This window comes from Dysidea avara, chromosome 15 (genome assembly GCF_963678975.1).
Source record: "Dysidea avara chromosome 15, odDysAvar1.4, whole genome shotgun sequence".
In the NCBI taxonomy this organism is placed as follows: domain Eukaryota; kingdom Metazoa; phylum Porifera; class Demospongiae; order Dictyoceratida; family Dysideidae; genus Dysidea; species Dysidea avara.
Genome location: NC_089286.1, coordinates 9,024,065 through 9,044,928, shown reverse-complemented (window position 1 = coordinate 9,044,928; position 20,864 = coordinate 9,024,065). Strand labels below are relative to the sequence as shown.

The following is a 20,864-nucleotide window of genomic DNA, read 5'->3' as shown; positions in this document are numbered from 1 at the left end:
CATTAACAGGCTCCAGTGTAGGACACTACATACTAGATCTACTACATACGAGCATCTAATATATGTTCAGGAAACTAATACATGTGTTGGATCGGCCTGTCACAGGCAGCTAAGCTCCACAGATGGCTCCAATAAACCAATCATTATTTCATTTGTTTTCCAATTGAGAAATAGAAAATGATATATATTAAGTGTGCAAATAAAAATAATAAATTAAATTAACCTGTAATTCAATGAAAACAAATGAAATAGATACACACAAGTCATGTAGTACAATGTTGGGTGACGCCAGATGTTCCTATACTGGTCTGCCAACACTTGTAGCCAGCTTGTTCTAGTTCAGCCATTAAACCAGTCAACTTCTGCTGAGAATAACCTACACAGGAGTAGTATAACCACTACAATAAATTGGTATCTCCTCTTAAATAAGCTACTAATTCACTACAAATCTTACAATAAACTTGTGCCCCAATAACAAGACCTACTACAGATGATGGAACTTGTGGCTTGCCAAAATGACACTGCTATGAAAGAGCGAACAGACTTTACAAATTAAAGGGTTTCATTGTCAACCCTGAAAAGCCAATTGTTGATGAAAACACAGAGGCAGACACACTGATGGATATGTAAAGTAAGCAAAGCTATCAGCTATGCATGCAAAACTCTGTTCTCCCTTTTAAATTTTGGAATGCACTGAAATTACAAAAAGATAGATAGTAGCTGACTGTTCCATTAGAGTTATTAGACTGAGCGCTCTATTAAAGTATCTTGATCTAGTATTTTCTAAGGAACTTGCCTATATAGATCAAAGTTGTTCGCCATACCTTGTTCACAGCAAAACATTTAGACTTCTGTGATAGTACGTATGGGTGTATCATAACAATGATACAAGCAAGAACCATCTGTTGTTTGCTTCTTGCAGGTCCTTAGTGGGAAAGTGATTTATAAATAAAAGGCTTAGTTATAAGTCAGTGATGGCATGCAGCAGTATATCCTTCCCCCTCCTCACCACACACACACACGTATGCACGCACACACACACACCCATGCACATACACGCGCACACACTTACACACACACACACTTCACCTGGTCTGATGACAGCAAATGCACATCCACCTCCTCCTGCACCGGTGAGTTTACAGCTGAGCTCATGTGATCGGCAGATGTGACAGACACGGGTGAGTGACTCATGCCCCACTCCCATCAAGTCTAGTAGTTGCTGGTTCATGGATACCATGTCCTGTGAATAAAACATGTTGAGTTGGGTAGACACATTGTACACATATAACTACTAAACCAACTCATTACCTTGTACTCAAGCTTTACCTTCAGCCTATATTTAGGCTTTAATGCATGCCTTTGTATAAACTACAATAAACTTGTATCTATTGGTCTATGGATAAAGTACTCGGCGCTTGGCCTCGATGCTAATAAAGCAATCGGCTTCACCTTGTGCTTTATTAGCATCTCGGCCGCACACCTCGTACTTTATTTTTCATATAGCACTCGCGGCTATGCTTTAAATGATTTATGGAACTTTCTAGTCATGTAGCTTCACCATACACTAGGACTTGTAATTAACACGCGTTGCATGAACTATCAGCAGCCTGAATGCACACAGACTAGTTTAACAAAGTACCTCACGCATAGTTCACCATAGTTTGGCATGGTAGACGTTCATTGCGTCTTTTGGCAGGTTTTGCTCACAACCAACAATTGATTCTATTGTGAGTCACATAGTGAAGTATTTCCGTGATACCTCCAGGACTTCTCCATTAACATTAACAAACGTAACAGCAACGTTACCTTCTCCCACCCATCATCTAAGCATTTAGGTATGTCTATAAAAGCAATCCAGTGCTAGAACTCGTATTGGCTGGGGTGATTGATCACTCAGCGTGGCGAGGCTATCAGCCTTCACCGGCTTGGGTGATTAGTTGTACTGGCGCGAGCCCCGTAGACTATTAGCCTACACTAAGGCACGTGGGCAACTGTGCTTTATTGCCCACAAAGAGTGCTTTATTAAACGAATAAAGCACTCTTTGCGGTGCAATAAAGCATTCTTTGTGGTAGATGAAGCAGTTGGCCGGCTGAGAGTATACTTTATGACATTTAAAGTACACCCTTTCCTTTGATCTCGCCCACGCAAAATTCTATAAAGTAAATTAAAAGATCTTTAAATGGATGTTTGTATCATTAAAAACTCCATCGTCAAGTTCTGCTGTCCATCGCTTTGTATCAAAAGTACTCTTTAGTGCTGTTTATATGCTATTGTAGTGCAAAGGTTCCATTTCATGTATAAAAATAACCCGGTGTACAGAAGGCTGACGCTAGCAGTTACGCATATTTTATGTTCGAAATTAATTTGGAAGCTATCAAATGTATTAATGCGATTCTAGTGAATTCTTTGCATGTAATATACGATGCAGTCAAACAGTGGGGTCTGTGCTAGGACATACACTTACAATACACATAAGTGGCATCCTAATTGTTAACTTTGTACTGGAAACTTGGGTAGAGTGGAATCCCTATGAAACAGGACATGTACATATTGTACACCCTGAAATGTGGACACCTGTTCAGGTGGTGTACATATATGCTTACACAAATAAGGAGACCAAAATTAACTTCAACATGATGTCTTGAATGGGCGTAAGGGACTCCAATGCCTCATTACAGTGGTATCCGCAGATAGTGTCAACTTTCCAGGTCAGTTATAGTTTGTGGCCTTGTGTAGGTGTCCCGTGTCCCATATCCAAATTAACAGATAGCTGCATGCACCCATACACACACACACATACACACCTCCAACTGATCATAGATTTCCCCTATACCATCACTACTATTAGATTGCTGTAGTGGTAGTAACTGATGTAGCTGGTCCCTACAGTGTAGTGTGATCCCCTCCACTGCATCTAGGATATGGTTCATTACCTCAGGATACTGTAGGATACAAACATGACACAGAACATTAAGATAACTGCTGTGGCAACCTTGTCATGTTTGGTCCGTACAGCAGTGATCAACTTCTTTGAGCTGCGAGGTACCCCAGTATTGATCAGTAAGATGTCCAGCTTGGCCATGCTACAGGTGTGAATTAGTATGGTATACAGAGATATGACCTATAGCAGTATGTGTGTTTTATTAGAGTAATAGTATGGGAGCTATAGTAGCAGTTATTGGTTTGTAGGTAACTAAATTCCAATGATTGATGCCCCTAATTATGTTAGGGGAGAGAGGGGTTGGGTTGACATCAATACGGAGATGTATGAAAAAGTAATACAATACTGTGTCCATTGTGGTCTAGTGTAACACATCTCTCACCTGTCAAGGTGCTCCATCTTACTTGATCTCAACATGATGGTCCCACCTGCAGGAAGACACAGCGAAAACACATCAATGTAGACGATGATTAATTGTATATCAGTGGATCACACTTCACAAAGTCATTTTTAGTCATGCGTAGTCTAATGCACAGTTTTTCTAGAGCCCTACAATGCCCATACTTCTTGTGAACGACACTGGTAACTGTGTTTAGCTGCACAACACATGTGCTATTATTACGTCACAAACTTATGACGAGGCAAATTTTAGCAGTTAAATGCCTGAAACCTCTCTTACGTACCAGTGTAGGTTCCTAAAGAAAAGCTCAGACTGGTAAATCTTACATATGCAAGTGGTCTTTTTTGTATGTCACTCACCATAGCAACTGATGGAGTTATCAATACCAGACGGAGTACCATGGATAATCTCTTCAACAGTAAACGCCCACTTGTTTATCAGATCAAGATCACTGCTTGTCCAATCACAAAATGATGGACAATCTTGTGAACTCCCTGTTATTCTTGCCCTTAGGCGTTCAGGGATTTCATGCTTATTTGTTGGTTTGATAGTAGAGTTCAGTTTGCCAGTAGCTGACAGCATTGCTCCAGCAAATGTCACTGCAAAGGCTGCAGAGGAGCCAAGTCCCGCCCCCATTGGGAGCTGTGATGTCATCACAAACTGCAACCCACCACATGTCCTGGGGCAACAATAGACATGCAGCATGTCAACATGTGCATACACAAGTACACCTAAGGGTGAAGCTATATAAGGTCAAATGAACCACAAGTATTTTTATTAAATTTATTTTAGTCTGCCCTTTATCATTTAAATTGTACCATTTTGATGTTAGTCATGGGGACACCATAGAATATTGAATGAATGACAATAAACTTTTGCACCATGACAGAAAATTTGATGGAAGAAAAGTTGACGAAAATCATGAAGTGATAGATAAAACACCTATCTATCATGGTTTGATGAATGAAAAAGGGCCTAATGTATTTCGCGGACTGGACTCACGCACTGGACTCACGCACTGAGCTGGAAAGTTTTTAAACAATAATCCAGACATTATCCATCTCTTGCAACACTGGAGACCCCACTATCGAGCTACAACTACTGATACTGCTCTTCCTTACAAGTCTACAAACTAGCGCATGCACTAATTAATGCAGTAGATATAACTTATTACAATTACAAACAACTATTACAACTACATAAACTACATAAACTACAGCTAGCTACAGGGGGAAAACTATTACTAGGGGGAAAACTATTACTAGGGGAAAAGGGGATTGTCATCATCATCCGAGCCCTGAAGGGCCCAGTACCTCAAGATCATCTTAGCATTGTTGGACCACAGTTGCACAGACAGTTGCTGTAACAAGTTCTTTCTAGCAACTTTCCGAGGGACACCGCTGCGAGGAGTGGTACGGTCAGCTATATTCTGTAAAGATTTTAGAGCAAAAGGTGTCCAAACTCCAAATGTTTCCACAACTAAAGGAATGAAATCTGACCCCACCTTCTCCACAGCTGCTAGAATACACTTACGATACATGAGTACTGGCAGTGATAAAGCGTGATAGAGGTTATTGTTGTAGCATAGATGTTTTCCTTTATTGTTTTGGCACTAGCGCTAGGGTTGTAGAGATGAGTCAGTTACAATTCTTAGCAGGGTAGCTATAGGTGGCACTGCCCAGCGAGGTGATGGGGCTATGCAAATAAACTGGCTCATCACTACAGCCCTAACACTAGTCCTAAGTACTGGAGTAACAAAGAAAAAACATCTAAGCTACAACAATGGCCTCTATCACGTTTTATCACTGCTAGTAATCGTGCATCGTAAGTGTATTCTAATTAATTAGTGCATGCGCTAGTTTGTTGACTTGTAAGGAAGAGTAGTATTAGCAGTTGTAGCTCTACAGTGGTGTCTCCAGTGTTGCAAGAGATGAATAATGTCTGGATTATTTTTGTTTAAAAAACTGTTTCCAGCTCAGTGCGTGAGTCCAGTCCGCAAAATACATTAGGCCATGAAAAAGTGGATAAATTCTATACTGCTTTGTGGTTTGCTACGTTTTTGTCAATTTTTTTGTGGCCTAATGTATTTCGCGGACTGGACTCACGCACTGAGCTGGAAACAACTTTTAAACAATAATCCAGGCATTATCCATCTCTTACAACCCTGGAGACACCACTATCGAGTTACAACTGCTGATACTGCTCTTCCTTACAAGTTAACAAACTAGCGCGTGCACTAATTTATTAGAATACACTTACGATACACGAGTACTAGCAGTGATAAAGTGTGATAGAGGCTATTGTTGTAGCTTAGATGCTTTTCCTTTGTTGCTTCAGTACTTAGCACTAGTGTTAGGACTGTAGTGATGAGTCAGTTTATTTGCATAGCCCCATCATCTCGCTGGGCGTTGCCACCTATAGCTACCCTGCTAAGAATTATTACTGGCTCATCTCTACAACCCTAGCACTAGTGCTAAAGCAATAAAGGAAAAACATCTAAGTTACAACAATAGCCTCTACCACGCTTTATCACTGCTAGTGCTCGTGTAACGTAAGTGTATTTTAATTAATTAGTGCACCGCTAGTTTGTTTACTTGTAAGGAAGAGCAGTATCAGCAGTTGTAGCTCGATAGTGGTGTCTCCAGTGTTGCAAGATATGGATAATGCCTGGATTATTGTTTAAAAGCTCTGTGCGTGAGTCCAGTCCGCGAAATACATTAGGCCATTTTTTGTCAGTCAAAATTTCTTGCATGTTATGTATGATAAGGCGATACACTGTATCACACAATACAAAGTGGAGTATAAACAACACATGTGCTTATAACTGTTTTGCCACTTCAATACTTACTTAGTTAAGACTACAAACAATAGCTCATCATGCAGCATAGTTCCTGTAGTGTAGTGGCTATCATGTGAGTCTAACACACTCAAGGTCCCTGGTTCAATTCCAGGTACGAACAATTGTTTTGTGTGTTTTTTTGTTTGTTGTTGTTATGAAGTTGTCTAGACACAACACCACTACCCTCACTGGCTTAAAAATAGTACTCGGGCAAACAATATTTTAAACTTACTACATATAATCAAGAGTTCTTTTCTATAATGGACTCTTGATATAAGATATTATACAGTACGGTAGAAAGCTTGTACATTCCAATTAAATATTGACCAGAAACAGCCTCACAATATCCTCACAGTGTCCTAGCAGTACAAGTTACCAACCGCAAAAACTTTTAAGAAACTTTTATTTAGTGGAATTTTCAGCTGATTGATTAACTTACCTTGTGCTGTCAATGGGACACAAAGGAGGACAAAGTTACAGTCCATGATCCATGCATTGTACATACTGTGTATGCCAAAAGGCACCCGTTGGCCTGAAGCGACATGTAACAATGAAAACTTAAACCCATAACCTTATCCGTTGTGACTTGTGAGCTACAGGTGTATGCTTGTCTGAAGGCAACAGTTTCAATTTGAAATAGTGTTATGGCTTCCTTGTGGCTTTGTCACAGTTATCAACCATATTTTCCATAGTGACTGGATTGATTGCAGAGACATTTCTTGTACTGTTCTTCATTTGAAATGCTGTGTAACGGGCTAAACATATGGCTTCTTCATTTCACATAGGGTAATATGCAAAATTAATGTCTACTGCTGTTCTTTCTTTTGATGCGAAATGCAAGGGTTCACCAGTCATAAGTATGTTACAAAAGAGCACAACTATGAGCTTTAAGTTCGATTAGGGAATAACTGATTTAGGGATTATATGGCCACTAGTATATCTGCAGGTATAGGCAACCTCCCTTGTTTCACTACTTGTTATTTCTGTAATCCCTCATCAAACTACCCTAATATTCCTTGTATAGTATGGAATACTATTGATCTATTTACAGATACACAGACATAGGCTACTACTTATATGGTACAGATTGATTGATTGATTGTTTATTATCTCTAAACAGTCGGACAAAGCCGCTCTTCCCTGCCAGAGGGGGCATACATACATACATACATACAACATAAAGTAGTATAGACGTGCACACACACGTACAACACACATACACTACACAAAACCTCTGAAGCCTCCTCCAGTAGCCATGCAAAACACAACTATTGCCACCCAGCGAACCCCACTAGGATGACTCTGCACTACTCAGACACTTGAGTCTTGGGGCAGGCTAGGACTGGTAACCAACAGGAGGACTGTCGGTCTCACACAGAACCTGAAGTTCCACAATGACACCAGGCCACAAGGTCCCCATTATATAGCTCGGTAGATTGGAGAAATGTGGGTCAAGTTTCTTGCTCAAGGAAACAACAACAACACCAAATTGGGCAACCTGGAAACTTTCGATTAGCAAGCCAATGCTCTAGCCACACACACACACACACACACACACACACACATGCATGTACGCACACACACACCTACATGCATACACCTATAGTACATGCACACACATGCACGTACACGCATGCACGTACACACAAACATACTTCAGGTAATCTCCACATATAGCCAGTAGCAGATGGAGAAATGATCGAGCAGCCAGCACCTTCAAGTCCCCCAGTACAGTTCCCACTTCAACACCAGCCATCCTCACAATATCCTCACTCATCTTCTCCTGCACATCTTTGTCAGCAGCTGCAGGTCCTCCAGCACTGAATAATGGTCTGTAGGCCTCTGTGAATACAATATCCACTGTGTGAGGTGACTAACAAATGTCTATATGTACTTGTGTGTGCTCTACACAATAGAGTGGAACCTCTATAAGACCAAAAAAAATTTGTCCCAACTTTTTGCTACAAAAATAGGTTTTCTTTGAAATATATGGAGCCAGACCAGAGCATGACACCAAAGCCTTGGTCCTTATTATGAAGGTTGTCTTTAATCCACACAGAGAGGTTATACACTATATGAGTTATCAGGGATTAGAACGTACATACATAAAAGACAAACTTGTATGGTTTAGTACTATCCTTTGGTACCTAAAGGACATATTTATGCTTTATGATGGTCAGCTAACACTAATGTAGAGAGCATAAAATACAACATGTTTAAAGTATTCATACACACATACATAATAGGAGACCACCTTTACACCATTGTGTTACACTAGCTTGAGAACATTGAATACCCCCTTGAAGTTTGGTATGTAGTATTGCACATTGAGACTCTGTCACAAAATGTCACACAATCTAACAACAAATTATTTACCAAGGAAAGGAGCCAAGTCATTTCTACTCCAGGAGAATTGAAACTCCAGATCCACCAGTTCTAATGAGATGATGTCTGCATCATGTGATCTACCCATCATTACATATGTCCTCACATCAAGACTGGTAGCCATAGCAGCCTGGAAACATAATTACAGTGACATCGTAAAAATATGCTTTAACCCATTAGCAGCTACTTGGCACCGCCTGCCCCTTCACGAAAGTGTCTGGTGAAATACAGATACTAAATCATTTCAATTAGACAGTGCTGGTTACGTCAGATGATTGCCCGTCAATTTGAACTAAAGTATTGCATTACCAAGGCAGTTTGCATGTGAACATCATTGGCATGCATTAATACAATTGGCTACTGTCGAATTTGAACGTTAGAAATGATTTTGTATCTGTAATTCACCCTTACTTTTTGCAAAGGGGCAGGTGGTGCCAGAATACTAGCCCCTGCATTAACACTCTTATCATTTACAACAAACAATATTGATGTACAACTACAATATACAGCTGCAGGTGAAACATATAAGTGGTTAGAAGAACCAGAAAATTTTCTAGCTAGCATACTACTGTAGCCTGTAGACCTTACTACTACTCACAGCAGTATGATCTGGAATAAAACAACAGCGTAATTCAGTATCTTAAATATCCCACAAAAAAAAAGGTCACAGCTAAAATACCTGCATTTATACTCACCTTCCCGTATACTACAGCATGCTCACCGTGTAGGATCACCTTGCCAGGAGCTGAAAACACTACTGTCAACTCCATACTAGCTACGCCGAGTAACCTAGATGAATTGCAGGAAATATAAGCACCACAATCGAATTCTAATTATCTATTTCTATTTTAAGCGCACCTTCAATGTTCGTGAAGTAAATTCCAATACTTCCTTGCAATGAACGAAGACCTGGTATTGGGGATTGATATTGGAACTAGTTCTGTAAAGACTTGCATTGTTCGACGAAGTAGCGAAGATGTACTGAGCGAGTTTTCTAGCCCTTCAAATGCCACGGTGAAGACGGAAGATTCCAGTGGCGATGAACAATCAGTGGAACAGATTTTCTCCTGCATAGAGTCGTGTATGAACCAGCTGCCTGAACAATTGTTGACTCGCGTGAGTTGTGTCGCCGTGTGTGGGCAAATGCATGGCTGCGTTTTATGGCAAAGTGACCGGATAACTCCGGTGTCTACAGATCATATTAAAGAAGCAACAAGCAATCTGATCACCTGGCAAGATGGAAGGTGTACAGAAGAGTTCCTTAGATCTCTCCCTTGTACAACACAACCAACGAAAATCTCCACTGGCTATGGTTGTGCATCACTGGCGTGGTTACATAGAAACAAGTTGGACCTGTTAAACCAGTTTGACACATCAGGTACCATCATGGACTTACTGGTTTGCGTACTGTGTGGTGCTGGTAGGCCACACATGTCCACTCATAATGCTAACAGTTGGGGATATTTTGATCTTCAAGCTAAACAATGGGAACTGGAATTGTTAGTGAGTTGCATGGGTAGTAACAGTGAAACGTCCATAGCTACCTCTGTATTATAGCCATCTCATTAGTGGAGGTCCCAAGCATAGCCAAAGTGTTCTTTGTGACCTCATTGATAAGATCACCTTTGTTCAGGTTGATGAGTCTGTGCTGACTAACAGTATGTCCAGCTCCTTAAATTGATGAAGTCATACTATGCACAGAATGCCTGAAATTAAATTTTTAGATTTGTCCCACACAAAACCTGTTCATGTACTTTAATTGTAACAATAAAATTTGTTGAACTGTACAGGAAACTTGTCTATTCAGATAAAATTACCTGAGCAGGTGGCTACATTTTTTGTGCACATATGGGGATTGTTACAGTGGCCACTTTAGACAGGTGACCTTATTACACAGTGGTCTGATTAGACATGTTTCATTATACAGATTTGAAGTCTATTCTAAGTGATATGAATGTGAACATTGTGAATTATGTTGTCTAGACTTTGTTGACACTGGAGATTTAACAGATGCAATCCTTGATGCTCTTTATTGTATTACTACTAGGTTGAAGAAGGAAGGTTTCCCTGTTGAGTATCTCCCAAAGGTAGTTGAGGCTGGAACAACGGTTGGTCATCTTGCTCAGTCATGGTATCATGTTCCCAAAGGAACTGCTGTGTTGGCCGCAATGGGAGACTTGCAGTGTTCAACTCTAGCAGTTTTGCCTGGACCTCATGATGCTGGTGTGTGGTGTGGTGTGGTGTAGTGTGTTTGTTGTTGTGTTGTGTGTTTGTTGTGTGTGTGTGTGTGTTTGTTGTGTGTTGTGTGTGTGTTTGTTGTTACATACAAGTGCACATTGTGTTAGAACCCTACCCTGGTAACTACAAGTTTGGTGTTTAGTGATGCCCAGTTGGTGTTATTTTTGTTTCCTTGACTAAGAAACTTTACTTAGTTGTATTTTTAGGTGTCAACCGGGAAGCAAACGATAAACTGTCCACGTCTCACATTACATAGCAGTGTTGGGGTCATTGTGTAACTTTAAAATTCTGTGACCTCTGACATGACACAGTCCTTCTGTTGATTACTGTTACTACCCTACTAGATTGGTGTAACACCACAGTGCTTTTCTAAAATTTATTTTGGTGTGGTTATATTTTTATTTATTTTTACAGTATAAGTGCTTCTTCAAATACAGGCAATTATATAGTTATAAGTAATAATATTACTTTGATGTTGGAAGCAAGGTAATACCTTTTACTGCTGTACTCCATTTTGATGGGACTTTAGGAGGAATTGCAAATGCTGACTCTAGTACCCAAGTGGTGCACAGGTATCCCAGTACTAGGCAGCAATAGGAGTGTTTCACACAACTGCTGAGGCTTTGCTTGTGTTTGGTGTGTATGCATACGTGTGTATATGGCATAGTCAAGTAGTTAGAGCACTCTCCTGTAAATTGAAATGCTCCAGGTTTGATGCCTAGTTATGTCCAGATGCTGTTGTTGTTTCTTTGAGCAAGGAATTTTACTCACATTGCTTTGGTCTAAGGGACCTGATGACTTGGTGTCAACTGAAAAAGCAGTCCGCCAGCTGTAACATTAATGGGTACCTGGTATTAACTGGGAGAGGAAATGCTAACTGTCTATGTCTCACACAGTGGGTGAAGCTCCAGGTGGGACTTTGGGTGCCCACATCTTCTGGAATTATACAGCCTCCTGCGGGTTATAGTCCTGCCACAGGAGGTTAACCCTAATAAAAGAACGCTGAACTATTGTTCTAGTCAACTCCAACAGTCCATTTGGAGAATTAAATGGTATTATGTCACTGATGCTGTGTGTTGGTACAAGAGATTTGTATGAGAGTTGTTATCCTTGCCAAGGCATACACGTTTGATTTCTGCTGCATGCATGAATAGCATTTCATGTTGTCTTTTCTTTTTAGTGCTCAACATTGGAACATCAAGTCAACTAGCAGTTGTAGCTACTGAAGGCAGCATATCCATCAAGGACCATCCTTCCTTGTTACAAGTACCGTATTTTGGTGGGAAGAATTTAATTGTTGCTGCTTCACTGACTGGAGGAAATGCTGTGGCCCAGTTTGTCGACCAGTTAGAAGGATGGTGTAGTGAGTTGGGTGTACCCACTCCAAATAAGGACAGCATATATCAACATTTGTTTGAGAGTGCTGCTAAGATTCATGAGAGCTCTCTCTGCTTAGATCCACTGTTTTGGGGTGAAAGACACTTTCCCAGTGGACGTGGGTCAGCGTCCAACATTCATACCAACAATGGCAGCTTGGGGGACATAACACATGCTCTCTGTAAGGGCATCATCGTCAACATCAAGAAAATGATGCCTGCTGATATCTTCCATGCTTGCAAAGTATGTGTGTATTTGTAGGGAGAACTCAGTAGCAGTGTAAAATCAAGGCATGCTTTTATGTGGTTATTGTATTGTTTGACATCCAACACTGTGCTTCTACTGATATTGGCCTCTGCCTGGAATAATGTGTAGCATGTAATGATGAAATCATGTGTTAGTTGGGAAGCCATTTGGTGACTTTATTGTTAAGTTATCCCATCATTGAGAAGCCTCATGATCAACCTTGTTAATATGACCACCTCATTATAGTAGCCACTTAAATAGGAACTTCATGACCTCATTAATCTGACACCTTGTTTATTGTTGTGGTCATACACAATTGATGATGTCATCAGTAAGAGGTTTAATTAGTCAGTACATGTGATATACTTGCTGTCAGGCATGTGCTTACAATATAATGAGACCTGTTGCCAGCTCCTATATACAGTGTGGTAACTGGGGTCTCGAGTTAGTAATGTTATAGTTTTTACCAGAAGTGAACAATACATTAATGTATTAGTGCTCCCAGTCTCCCTGCCACTTCATTGTGTATTGTTTGTATTATGGGATGTTTGTGTTGTAGGTGGACTGTATTGTGGGGTGTGGTTCAGCATTGCTGCGTAATGAGCTGTTACAGAGATACATCAGAGAAGTATTTGAACTGAAACTACAACTAAGAACCAGTGGCATCAGTGCAGCGTTCGGTGCTGCCTTGGCTGCCAAATCTGAACATGCCAAATCTCAGAATTAACACTGTATGTTCTAATAGAGTATTGATAGTTGAAAAAATTAAGATACACCCATATGTACTATCACAGTTGTGTTTGACATAATAAGAATGTTTAGTAGTACCAATAATTGTAAGACATGGAGTATAATAAATTACATAGAAATTCTTTGTATGTAAATAAATAAATAAACAAGTTTTATTGATATATTTAATACCTTGGAGGTCCACCCCAGTATCCCCCTCTTCTACTGTTCCAATTATGCCACTGGTACATGTGTGGCTGGGCATAAGGGTACATCATTTGTGGCTGGGGATGACGCAGTGGTGACCGGTACTTGCATGGACCAGCTTGATAGTGTGTGCGACCACTGTAAGGATTGTGCTTCCCACTGCCCTTGTTTGCATAGCTAGGGTTACTAGAGTTTGGTTTACCACTGCTTTTCTTTTCCTTGTCTTTTTCTGACGTATTTTTTTTGGATGTGTCTGTCACTTCAGCACCTGTGTCTCTGTCTGGTGTACTCTCAATTGAAGAGCTAGGGAGAGAGCTATTAGAGCTGATGTCCATGTCAATTATATCATGATCAGACTCTACAATAGTTTGATGCATGGGGCTTTGTGTTCCATAATCTGATGTTGTCAGTAATTCTAAAGTGCTTCCTTTCTCCTTGTCAGTTTTTGTGTCTACTGGTGGCTTTTCCCCATTGTACATTGCAACCTCCATATCATCTACCGAAGGAGTCTCATCTGAGCTTGGTGATCCTGCTGACTTGTGAGGAGAGTTCTTTGATTCTAGAGTGCTCCAATAATTATCATTCAGTGGTATTCCATCAAGTGCAGGTCTTTTTTTGGTAACTGAATTGCTGTCAGTAATAGGTGGTTTCTTTCTTTCCTCAGGTCGCACAACTGTAAGATGTGTAGAATCCTCAGGACATTTGCTATCATGCATAGCAGTATGTGGCTGTCCCTTAGCTGAATTACTACTAGTGTAATTGTGATCAGTGTGTATACCTGTGAATGCTTTAGTTGGTGACTCTGATGGTGACTGATATAACTTTGAATTAGCCGGCACAAAACTCATTTCAGTTTCACCATTCTCTTTCTTAATAGGCATACCTACCTCCTCCTCATGGGTAAACGGTTCATTACTAGATACACTACTAAATTCAGGTATGTGTTTTTCACTATTGTTCATTGTATCAATACCAGATGTATTATTACGTACATTATTATCGACTTCAGTTGACTGAGCAGATCCTTCAGCTGTTACTGTTGTACCATTGTTGTACTGAGACAACAGCTGGTTAATGTTTGGAACATTGTCATCACTTCCTTCTGAGTCACTCAAAATGTCACTGTTACTTAGTCCACTACTATCATACGCATCATCTACTGGTGTAGTGGTAGGAAGACACACTACTGGTTGGTTGTCATCCATCAATGGTGTACCAGGCCTATCAACATTGTCTGGTGCTGAATACATGCTACTAGCTTGTCTCTCTTTTGCCATAATTGAAGGCAGTTTTGTTCTTTTAAGCTTCCTCATGTAATCACATTCTAATACTCGCCTCAACTGTTTTGGGTATAAGGTAAGTGATTCCTGCTTTGTACCATCAGGATGGAACAACCTGGTTATTTCTTGATCCAGGTATTTGATAGAACTGGAAAGTATGTCATTAAAATGGAACACGTCACTTGGGTATGTCTCCAGATACTGAGCAAAGTTGTTGAAGAAAGCAGAACACATGGAGTTGTCTGTCTGTGCCTCTCTGCTGTTCTCAGGAATAGGATATGTCTGTGATGCTTTGCTGTGAACAAATAGTAACATGTCAGTTTGAACTTCTTTTTCATACACAAGTTTTGTTTGTTCAATGTTTATTTCGTCAACTGTTTGTGTACCCATACTCTTTACATTGGTAGAAGTGTGTGTGTCATGTTTCTGAGTATGGCGTTCCCTGCGCTTTTCTCCCCTGCTACTTCTTTTGTTACTTCTAAAGTGTCTTCTAAACTCTGTACTAGATTCTCGAGAGGAGGATCTATGACGATGGCGTGATCTGTATGACCTGTGTGATCTAGGAGACTTTGATCTTGATCGTGTCTGTTCACGATCAGAACCACGACAAGAGTCTAAGCTTTGAGAACGGGATGATGACTTCCTGGACCGATGTGGAGATCTCCCACGGCGTGACTTTCTCAGACTTGGTGAAGGGCTTCTACTCAAAGACCTGCAACGCCTTGGCTGTGGAGATGAATCACGGCTACTTTCTGTAGAAGGAATAACACGCTTCAGTTCGTTCTGCAAAGTCTTGGTGAACCTTTCTCTCAAATCCTCAACCTGTGCCATTTCACTTTCAACGTTTGAGATAGTTGCAGTAGGCATAGGGTCATAAATAGGAGGTCCCATTAAAATGGATGATGGTGGTAGGTGTGGTGCATTAGCAGGATGTAATAAGTACGGCCTTGGTGGTGTTGGCAGCAGACTATTAAATACATTCGGATAGCTTGGCCATTCAGAGGGATAGCCATACTGAGATCCACCATAGAACTGTGCTGACAATTGCTGTAGATCAGTGGTCAAGTTAGTGGTAGTGTACTTGTGTGACAAGAAGGGACCACTTGTGGTCGGACCTGTCAGCACTGACATGGGATGTGGAGGAATCTTAATTGGACTCTTCATGGTAGATTGGCTCTTGCTGTACGTCACCACTTGTAGATCAGACTTAGATGGTGATGATGATTCTGGTTTGCTTTCCTCTTTAAATGATACAGAAACATTTGCTTTTGATGTGACTGTACCATCTGAAGAGGATGCCACATCATCTGATTTTGATTCCTTTACATCAGCAGCAGCAGCAGCAGCAGTTGTAGTCACTGCTGTTAATGCTTTTGTTGGTAAATCAATTGTCAATGCAATTTCCTCACTTTCTGTTGTACCTTTGTTAGTAGTAGAAACTGCTATTGATGTAGACTGGCTATCGTCCACAGTATCTTCACTATCTTTTCTGTCTTTGTGCCGCTTCTTGTATTCCGCTAATCCAATCTTTCTTGGAATCCTTGGCTCCCTGGTCATTGTTGGAGAATAGTCATCTAGTGGTGGAGGTGTGGCCACTTCACTGTCAATTTCACTTCTACTGCCACCTTTCAGAATAGACTTGGGCCTCTTGCGTGGCCCATCATAGACCACCTTAGGTACATTGAACCCTGGCTGCCCTATACCACCAGGTGACACAGCTGCGTCATCAGTTGTCGCTGCAGGTTCTGTATCTGAAAGTTTCTCAACTAGCGACTTTACTTCACTGGTGACAGGTGACTGACTCTTTACAGGTGAGCTACTTTCATAAATTTCCTTCACTAGTGGCTTGATAATACTGTGCAACTCCCTTGTACTGGTGGTCATCACACATTGCTGTGAGAGAACACCATAAACTAACCAACAGCACCACTACTACCTGTAACGGCTCACCTCAGCTGGTTGAAACACTTCATCAGCTATTGTAATATCATCAGTGTTAATGTCTATAGACACACACTATATTTAATCACTGCTTTCTGGCTAAATTACTAACCTGCTACAACATCTGCAGGATATGACTGGCTGTTAGTTGATGAGTTTCCACTATTCTTTCCTGCCAAAAGTTGTTGGAGACTACTGTGAATTGATGCACGTGTCCTTTTAGCTGGACTGGCACCTGTTGAATCACTAAGCTTCCGCTTTTGTCCAGGTTTCACCTCAAGCTCTTTGGATAACTGTTCTTTAGAAGCATCTCCTTCAGTACTTGTTGCGGGCTTTGCTTCAAGGTGATTTGCTGAGGAAAAACTGTCCGCTACCTTGTTAACAGCTGCTTCAATAATTTTATCACTAGTGGTAGCATCAAATGTTGGCTCAGTCTTTACAGCACCATTGTGCAGAGCATGGATGATCTCTTTGTCATTGTTGGTCTGTTTTGCTGTAGCTGGCTGGTAAACGGTAACTTTGTCCCTACTTATCTCTCGGTCAGGTTTAGCAAGACCAGCTTTGTAGAGACGGTCAACTGGTATGCCTTGAGATGTCCGAGCATCTAAATACAGAAATGTACAATTACAATATATTGAAGAGTAGATTGCCTGAATATCAATCAGCTGAAATTCCGATTATCCAAATGCTAAAATAACTATTCAATTAGAGTATTTTGTTAACAGGTGTGTGTTCTATTAGAACAACTGAACAAGCACTGTGTGTTTCTTTTATTTAATTATTGCTTTACAATGTATACCAAGATTATCACATAATTGGTGAGTACAAAACTAGGGGCGGTGTTTAGGGTCAGAATATGTATTGGGTTTTTATGAACATTTCAGGTACAACCATAATAGTTTGGATAACTAATTCTCCATTGTATAATTAACTAATTAGGGACAAAACACATATTTGTAGTGTGCAAATTATTCTGAATCACGTACCTTTGTTCACTAGAAACTTCACAAAAAGTCCGTGCAACATTTGTGGATGGTTTTTATGAGTTATTCCTACACAAATAACACTAGCCATTCAACATGCTCATTATATTGTATACCATATATGTACAAATTTTTGGGAACGTATATTTTGTGAATTAACAAGTTTTAGTAGTTTTATTTGCCTACCTATTGTATAGCCATTATTTTCAGGATGAAAATTTCGTGGGAGTCAAGCAACCATGAAATCAGTAAAAATTAGGTCCCTCAAATTTGTACATAAACAGTGTTTCTAGACCTACCAAGTTCATGTGACAATGAACACGTAGGGAAAATGTACATCTTAGTTTCCTTGCTTGTTTGTATAACAGCCACCTACATAAAGAAAGTACAATTTGAAATACAAACGTACAATGTATACTGTTAATATTACCCATTCTTGAGCTAGCAGAAATTCAGCTGTCTTGAAACCATTATTGCCGAGGTCATTAAATGGCCTCACCTCCGTGTAGAGATAAGCAAGGTTCTTGTATCGTACTAAATAAACAAAACCCAACCAACTAACATTTTGAATTAGCCAGCTAGCAATATATGGAATGCTTATAAAGTACAAGACACGTACAGTATAAAAATCATTCAACAAATTATGAAAAAATGTTGTGGGCGCAGTAAACTAAAAATCATTTTCCAAGATAAATTTAAAAATCATTAATACCCCCCCACACATGGATAGCCCATGTTATTAACACAGAGTAAACTAAATATACACTTATGACAACTGTTCTGGTTTATCAAAGGGTCTACATTCAAAGCTTTTTACAAAGGATACTTACATGGTTCTACGCAGGATATCATGGGATAGGCAGGATCAAACATTGGCTTCGGTAGTAGCTTCCTTGCTTTAGTAAATGGCATGCGTGTCTTGATGTTCAGAGACCCATCACTACAAAATAAAATGTGGCACTATCAACAATTACTAACATTTTGTTACTAAATGAGCCATCATGTGGTTCAGGGGTTAACACATTTTACTGTTGCATAGGTGATGTGTTGCTTTAGCCTTGTTGACAGCTTATTTGCACAGTAACTGAGAGGGAAACTTCTTAGTTCCAAGTTGACACATATCACCTTCTAAAGTGAAACCTTCTAACAAATTGAGGACTGGGCAGAAGCACCCACAAGGACAAAAGTTTTTGTTTCTCAAGGTTCCATACACATAAATCTCAATATCAAGTAAGAGATGGAAAGTTCTTGGTCAAAGATAAAGAGGTTATTTGTTTCACTACACTTTAGGCTAAATGGTATATTTGATTACATCAATTCACTAAGTTGTTGTAGCTACTGCGACTCACATTTCGAACGGCATCTCAGATCCATCGAAGAATGTTATCAGTTTCACCTGCGTTAGAAAACTGCCCTTGTTTACCAAGTCACCTGTCCATACGCTGGTGCCTTTGGAGTGAAAACCTGTCGTGTATTGAAGGGTACATAATCAGTACACAATTTGATAAAAACTACATACCCTCAATAGCCTCACGAGAGAGATCTTCATCTTCCATATCGACGCCGAGTTCCCTGCTGAATCAGCGCGTTTATTGCTAAAACAAACTTGCTTCTTTTTTAAAAGGCGTTGCTTTGATTACCTTGATATCACGTGACGCGTAACCTCAAAAGACAACCACCTCTTAAATGAAGTTACTTGTGGTTGGCGGAGGTGCTACTGGTAGCGTAATTGTTCACCTTCTCAGCAAGAGCAATGTTGCATCGAGAGTGGCGTTGTCTATTTGGGAGAAGGCCAGAGGAGTTGGCGGGAGGATGAGCACACACCGTTTTGAAGGTGACGCACTGGCAGACATGGGCGCTCAATACATAACTGTACCCTGGAATTCTAATAAACCATCTACAGGGTCATCTATTTTTAATGAATCACTACAAGAACTCTTGTATTCTAACATTTTAGTACCGTTTAATGGTAGCATAGAAAATGAAGTGAGCAGTAGCGAACTGCAGAGGAATTTTGTCGCGCCTGGTGGGATTAACACAATCGTGAAACATTTCATTAACAACTCGAAGGCCCAGATATCCGTTAATACAAAGCTGGTATCTCTCGATGTTTGTAAGGAGGGCGTAAAGTGTTCAACGGATGACGGATCAGAAATATTTGATGGTGTTGTATTGACCATACCGTTACCACAGGTCAGTGCTTTACAGGGAGATCTTCGTACATACTTGAAGGCACATGAGAAGGTATTCAGTGATGCAGAGTACTCTTCACGCTATGCAGTGGCATTCGCTTACAAGCAGAGTACCCATTTGCCTTTTACGTGGAGTTCCAAGTACTTTCAAGATGATGTCATAAGGTATGTTTCTTATGAGGCAAGGAAGAGAGGTGTAGTGGAAACATTGGCACCAGTGTTAATGATTCATACAGCAGTTCCTTTTGGAATGCATCATTTAGAAGATGACAAGCAAGAAATTATCAAAACAGTACAGTCTCGTCTTCTCATGCTAGTACCCGGTCTACCGCCACCTGTTGACAGCTATTGCGTACGCTGGAGGTACTCACAAGTGCGTCGACAGGTGTGCAGTAGTAATGGATACTCGATTGTTCACCAGAATCCCATGGTTGTTTTAACTGGAGACGCATTCACATATTCTAACTTGGAGGGGAGTTTCAAAGCAGCAGAAGCTACTGCCAGAATGATTGAAGAAAAACTGACTAAAGAAACCACAAAAACATAATATTATTGTTATTGATAGTACTAGTGTATTGAAGTGGAAATAGTGTAATGAGTTCAGCAGAGACAAGGTGCTATAAAAAGCATGTTCTGTTTGCATTGCTACAGGAAGTTTGCTGCATGCATGCATGTATCTCATACTTGAAGTCACTAAAAACATTAATTTTGATGGTAAAATTTTATAGGAATGCAATCTTTCACTTGTGTGTCAGCCAAAAAATGCTCAGTAATTTGTCTTGTGTGATCTAAATGTTGCACACTTGTATTATTCTGTCAGTACATGCAGTTGATTTGTGGTTCATGATCAGGTAATTTGTCTTGTCAGTACAATCAATTTGTGGTTTATAGCTGAGTATATCCATCAAAGCTGTGGTTGTAACCACACACAAAAATGTGGTTTTGTAATCTCACTGCATTGTCACATTAAAAGTCAGATAAGGTATAAGTAAATGAGTGTTTATCTATACTTTCATTATACACTTGAGTGTCATGTTTTTTTCTCCACTATAACACATTTGATTGCCATGTATGCTTACTGTTATAGAAATGCCAAATGCAT

The 20,864-nt window shown here is 40.2% G+C and overlaps 4 protein-coding genes and 1 non-coding gene across 7 annotated transcripts; 3 read left to right on the top strand and 2 right to left on the bottom strand.

Moving 5' to 3' along the window:
* Nucleotides 1–187: 187 nt before the first annotated feature.
* LOC136245041 (mevalonate kinase-like) lies at nucleotides 188–9,728 on the bottom strand. 3 transcript variants are annotated; one of them, XM_066036557.1, is made up of 10 exons: nucleotides 9,428–9,728; nucleotides 9,265–9,367; nucleotides 8,561–8,699; nucleotides 7,840–8,026; nucleotides 3,705–4,024; nucleotides 3,328–3,373; nucleotides 2,997–3,087; nucleotides 2,809–2,946; nucleotides 1,090–1,243; nucleotides 188–376 (listed from the first exon to the last, which is right to left on the bottom strand). In XM_066036557.1, the coding sequence occupies exons 2-10, from the start codon at nucleotides 9,337–9,339 to the stop codon at nucleotides 264–266; spliced, it is 1,263 nt and encodes a 420-aa protein (XP_065892629.1). In that variant the 5' UTR covers nucleotides 9,340–9,367; nucleotides 9,428–9,728; the 3' UTR covers nucleotides 188–263. The 3 variants fall into 3 exon arrangements, with proteins under 3 accessions (XP_065892629.1, XP_065892628.1, XP_065892630.1); XM_066036556.1 differs by lacking the exon at nucleotides 9,428–9,728 and having other exon boundaries at nucleotides 9,265–9,416; XM_066036558.1 differs by lacking the exon at nucleotides 9,428–9,728 and having other exon boundaries at nucleotides 9,291–9,379.
* Trnav-aac (transfer RNA valine (anticodon AAC)) lies at nucleotides 6,233–6,305 on the top strand. Its single transcript has one exon. It is a non-coding gene; the product is annotated as a tRNA-Val (tRNA).
* Nucleotides 9,408–13,339, top strand: LOC136245040 (sedoheptulokinase-like). The gene is made up of 4 exons (XM_066036555.1): nucleotides 9,408–10,068; nucleotides 10,617–10,792; nucleotides 11,988–12,427; nucleotides 12,990–13,339. Exons 1-4 carry the CDS (start codon nucleotides 9,467–9,469, stop codon nucleotides 13,155–13,157), a joined length of 1,386 nt encoding a protein of 461 aa, XP_065892627.1. The 5' UTR covers nucleotides 9,408–9,466; the 3' UTR covers nucleotides 13,158–13,339.
* On the bottom strand, nucleotides 13,163–19,506 carry LOC136245039 (uncharacterized). Its single transcript, XM_066036554.1, has 9 exons — nucleotides 19,090–19,506; nucleotides 18,920–19,034; nucleotides 18,401–18,510; nucleotides 18,001–18,104; nucleotides 17,870–17,942; nucleotides 17,574–17,639; nucleotides 16,700–17,191; nucleotides 16,597–16,649; nucleotides 13,163–16,539 (listed from the first exon to the last, which is right to left on the bottom strand). The coding sequence occupies exons 1-9, from the start codon at nucleotides 19,124–19,126 to the stop codon at nucleotides 13,345–13,347; spliced, it is 4,245 nt and encodes a 1,414-aa protein (XP_065892626.1). The 5' UTR covers nucleotides 19,127–19,506; the 3' UTR covers nucleotides 13,163–13,344.
* Nucleotides 19,196–20,365, top strand: LOC136245042 (renalase-like). The gene has a single exon (XM_066036559.1). It carries the CDS (start codon nucleotides 19,257–19,259, stop codon nucleotides 20,307–20,309), a length of 1,053 nt encoding a protein of 350 aa, XP_065892631.1. The 5' UTR covers nucleotides 19,196–19,256; the 3' UTR covers nucleotides 20,310–20,365.
* The last annotated feature ends 499 nt before the right edge of the window (nucleotides 20,366–20,864 follow it).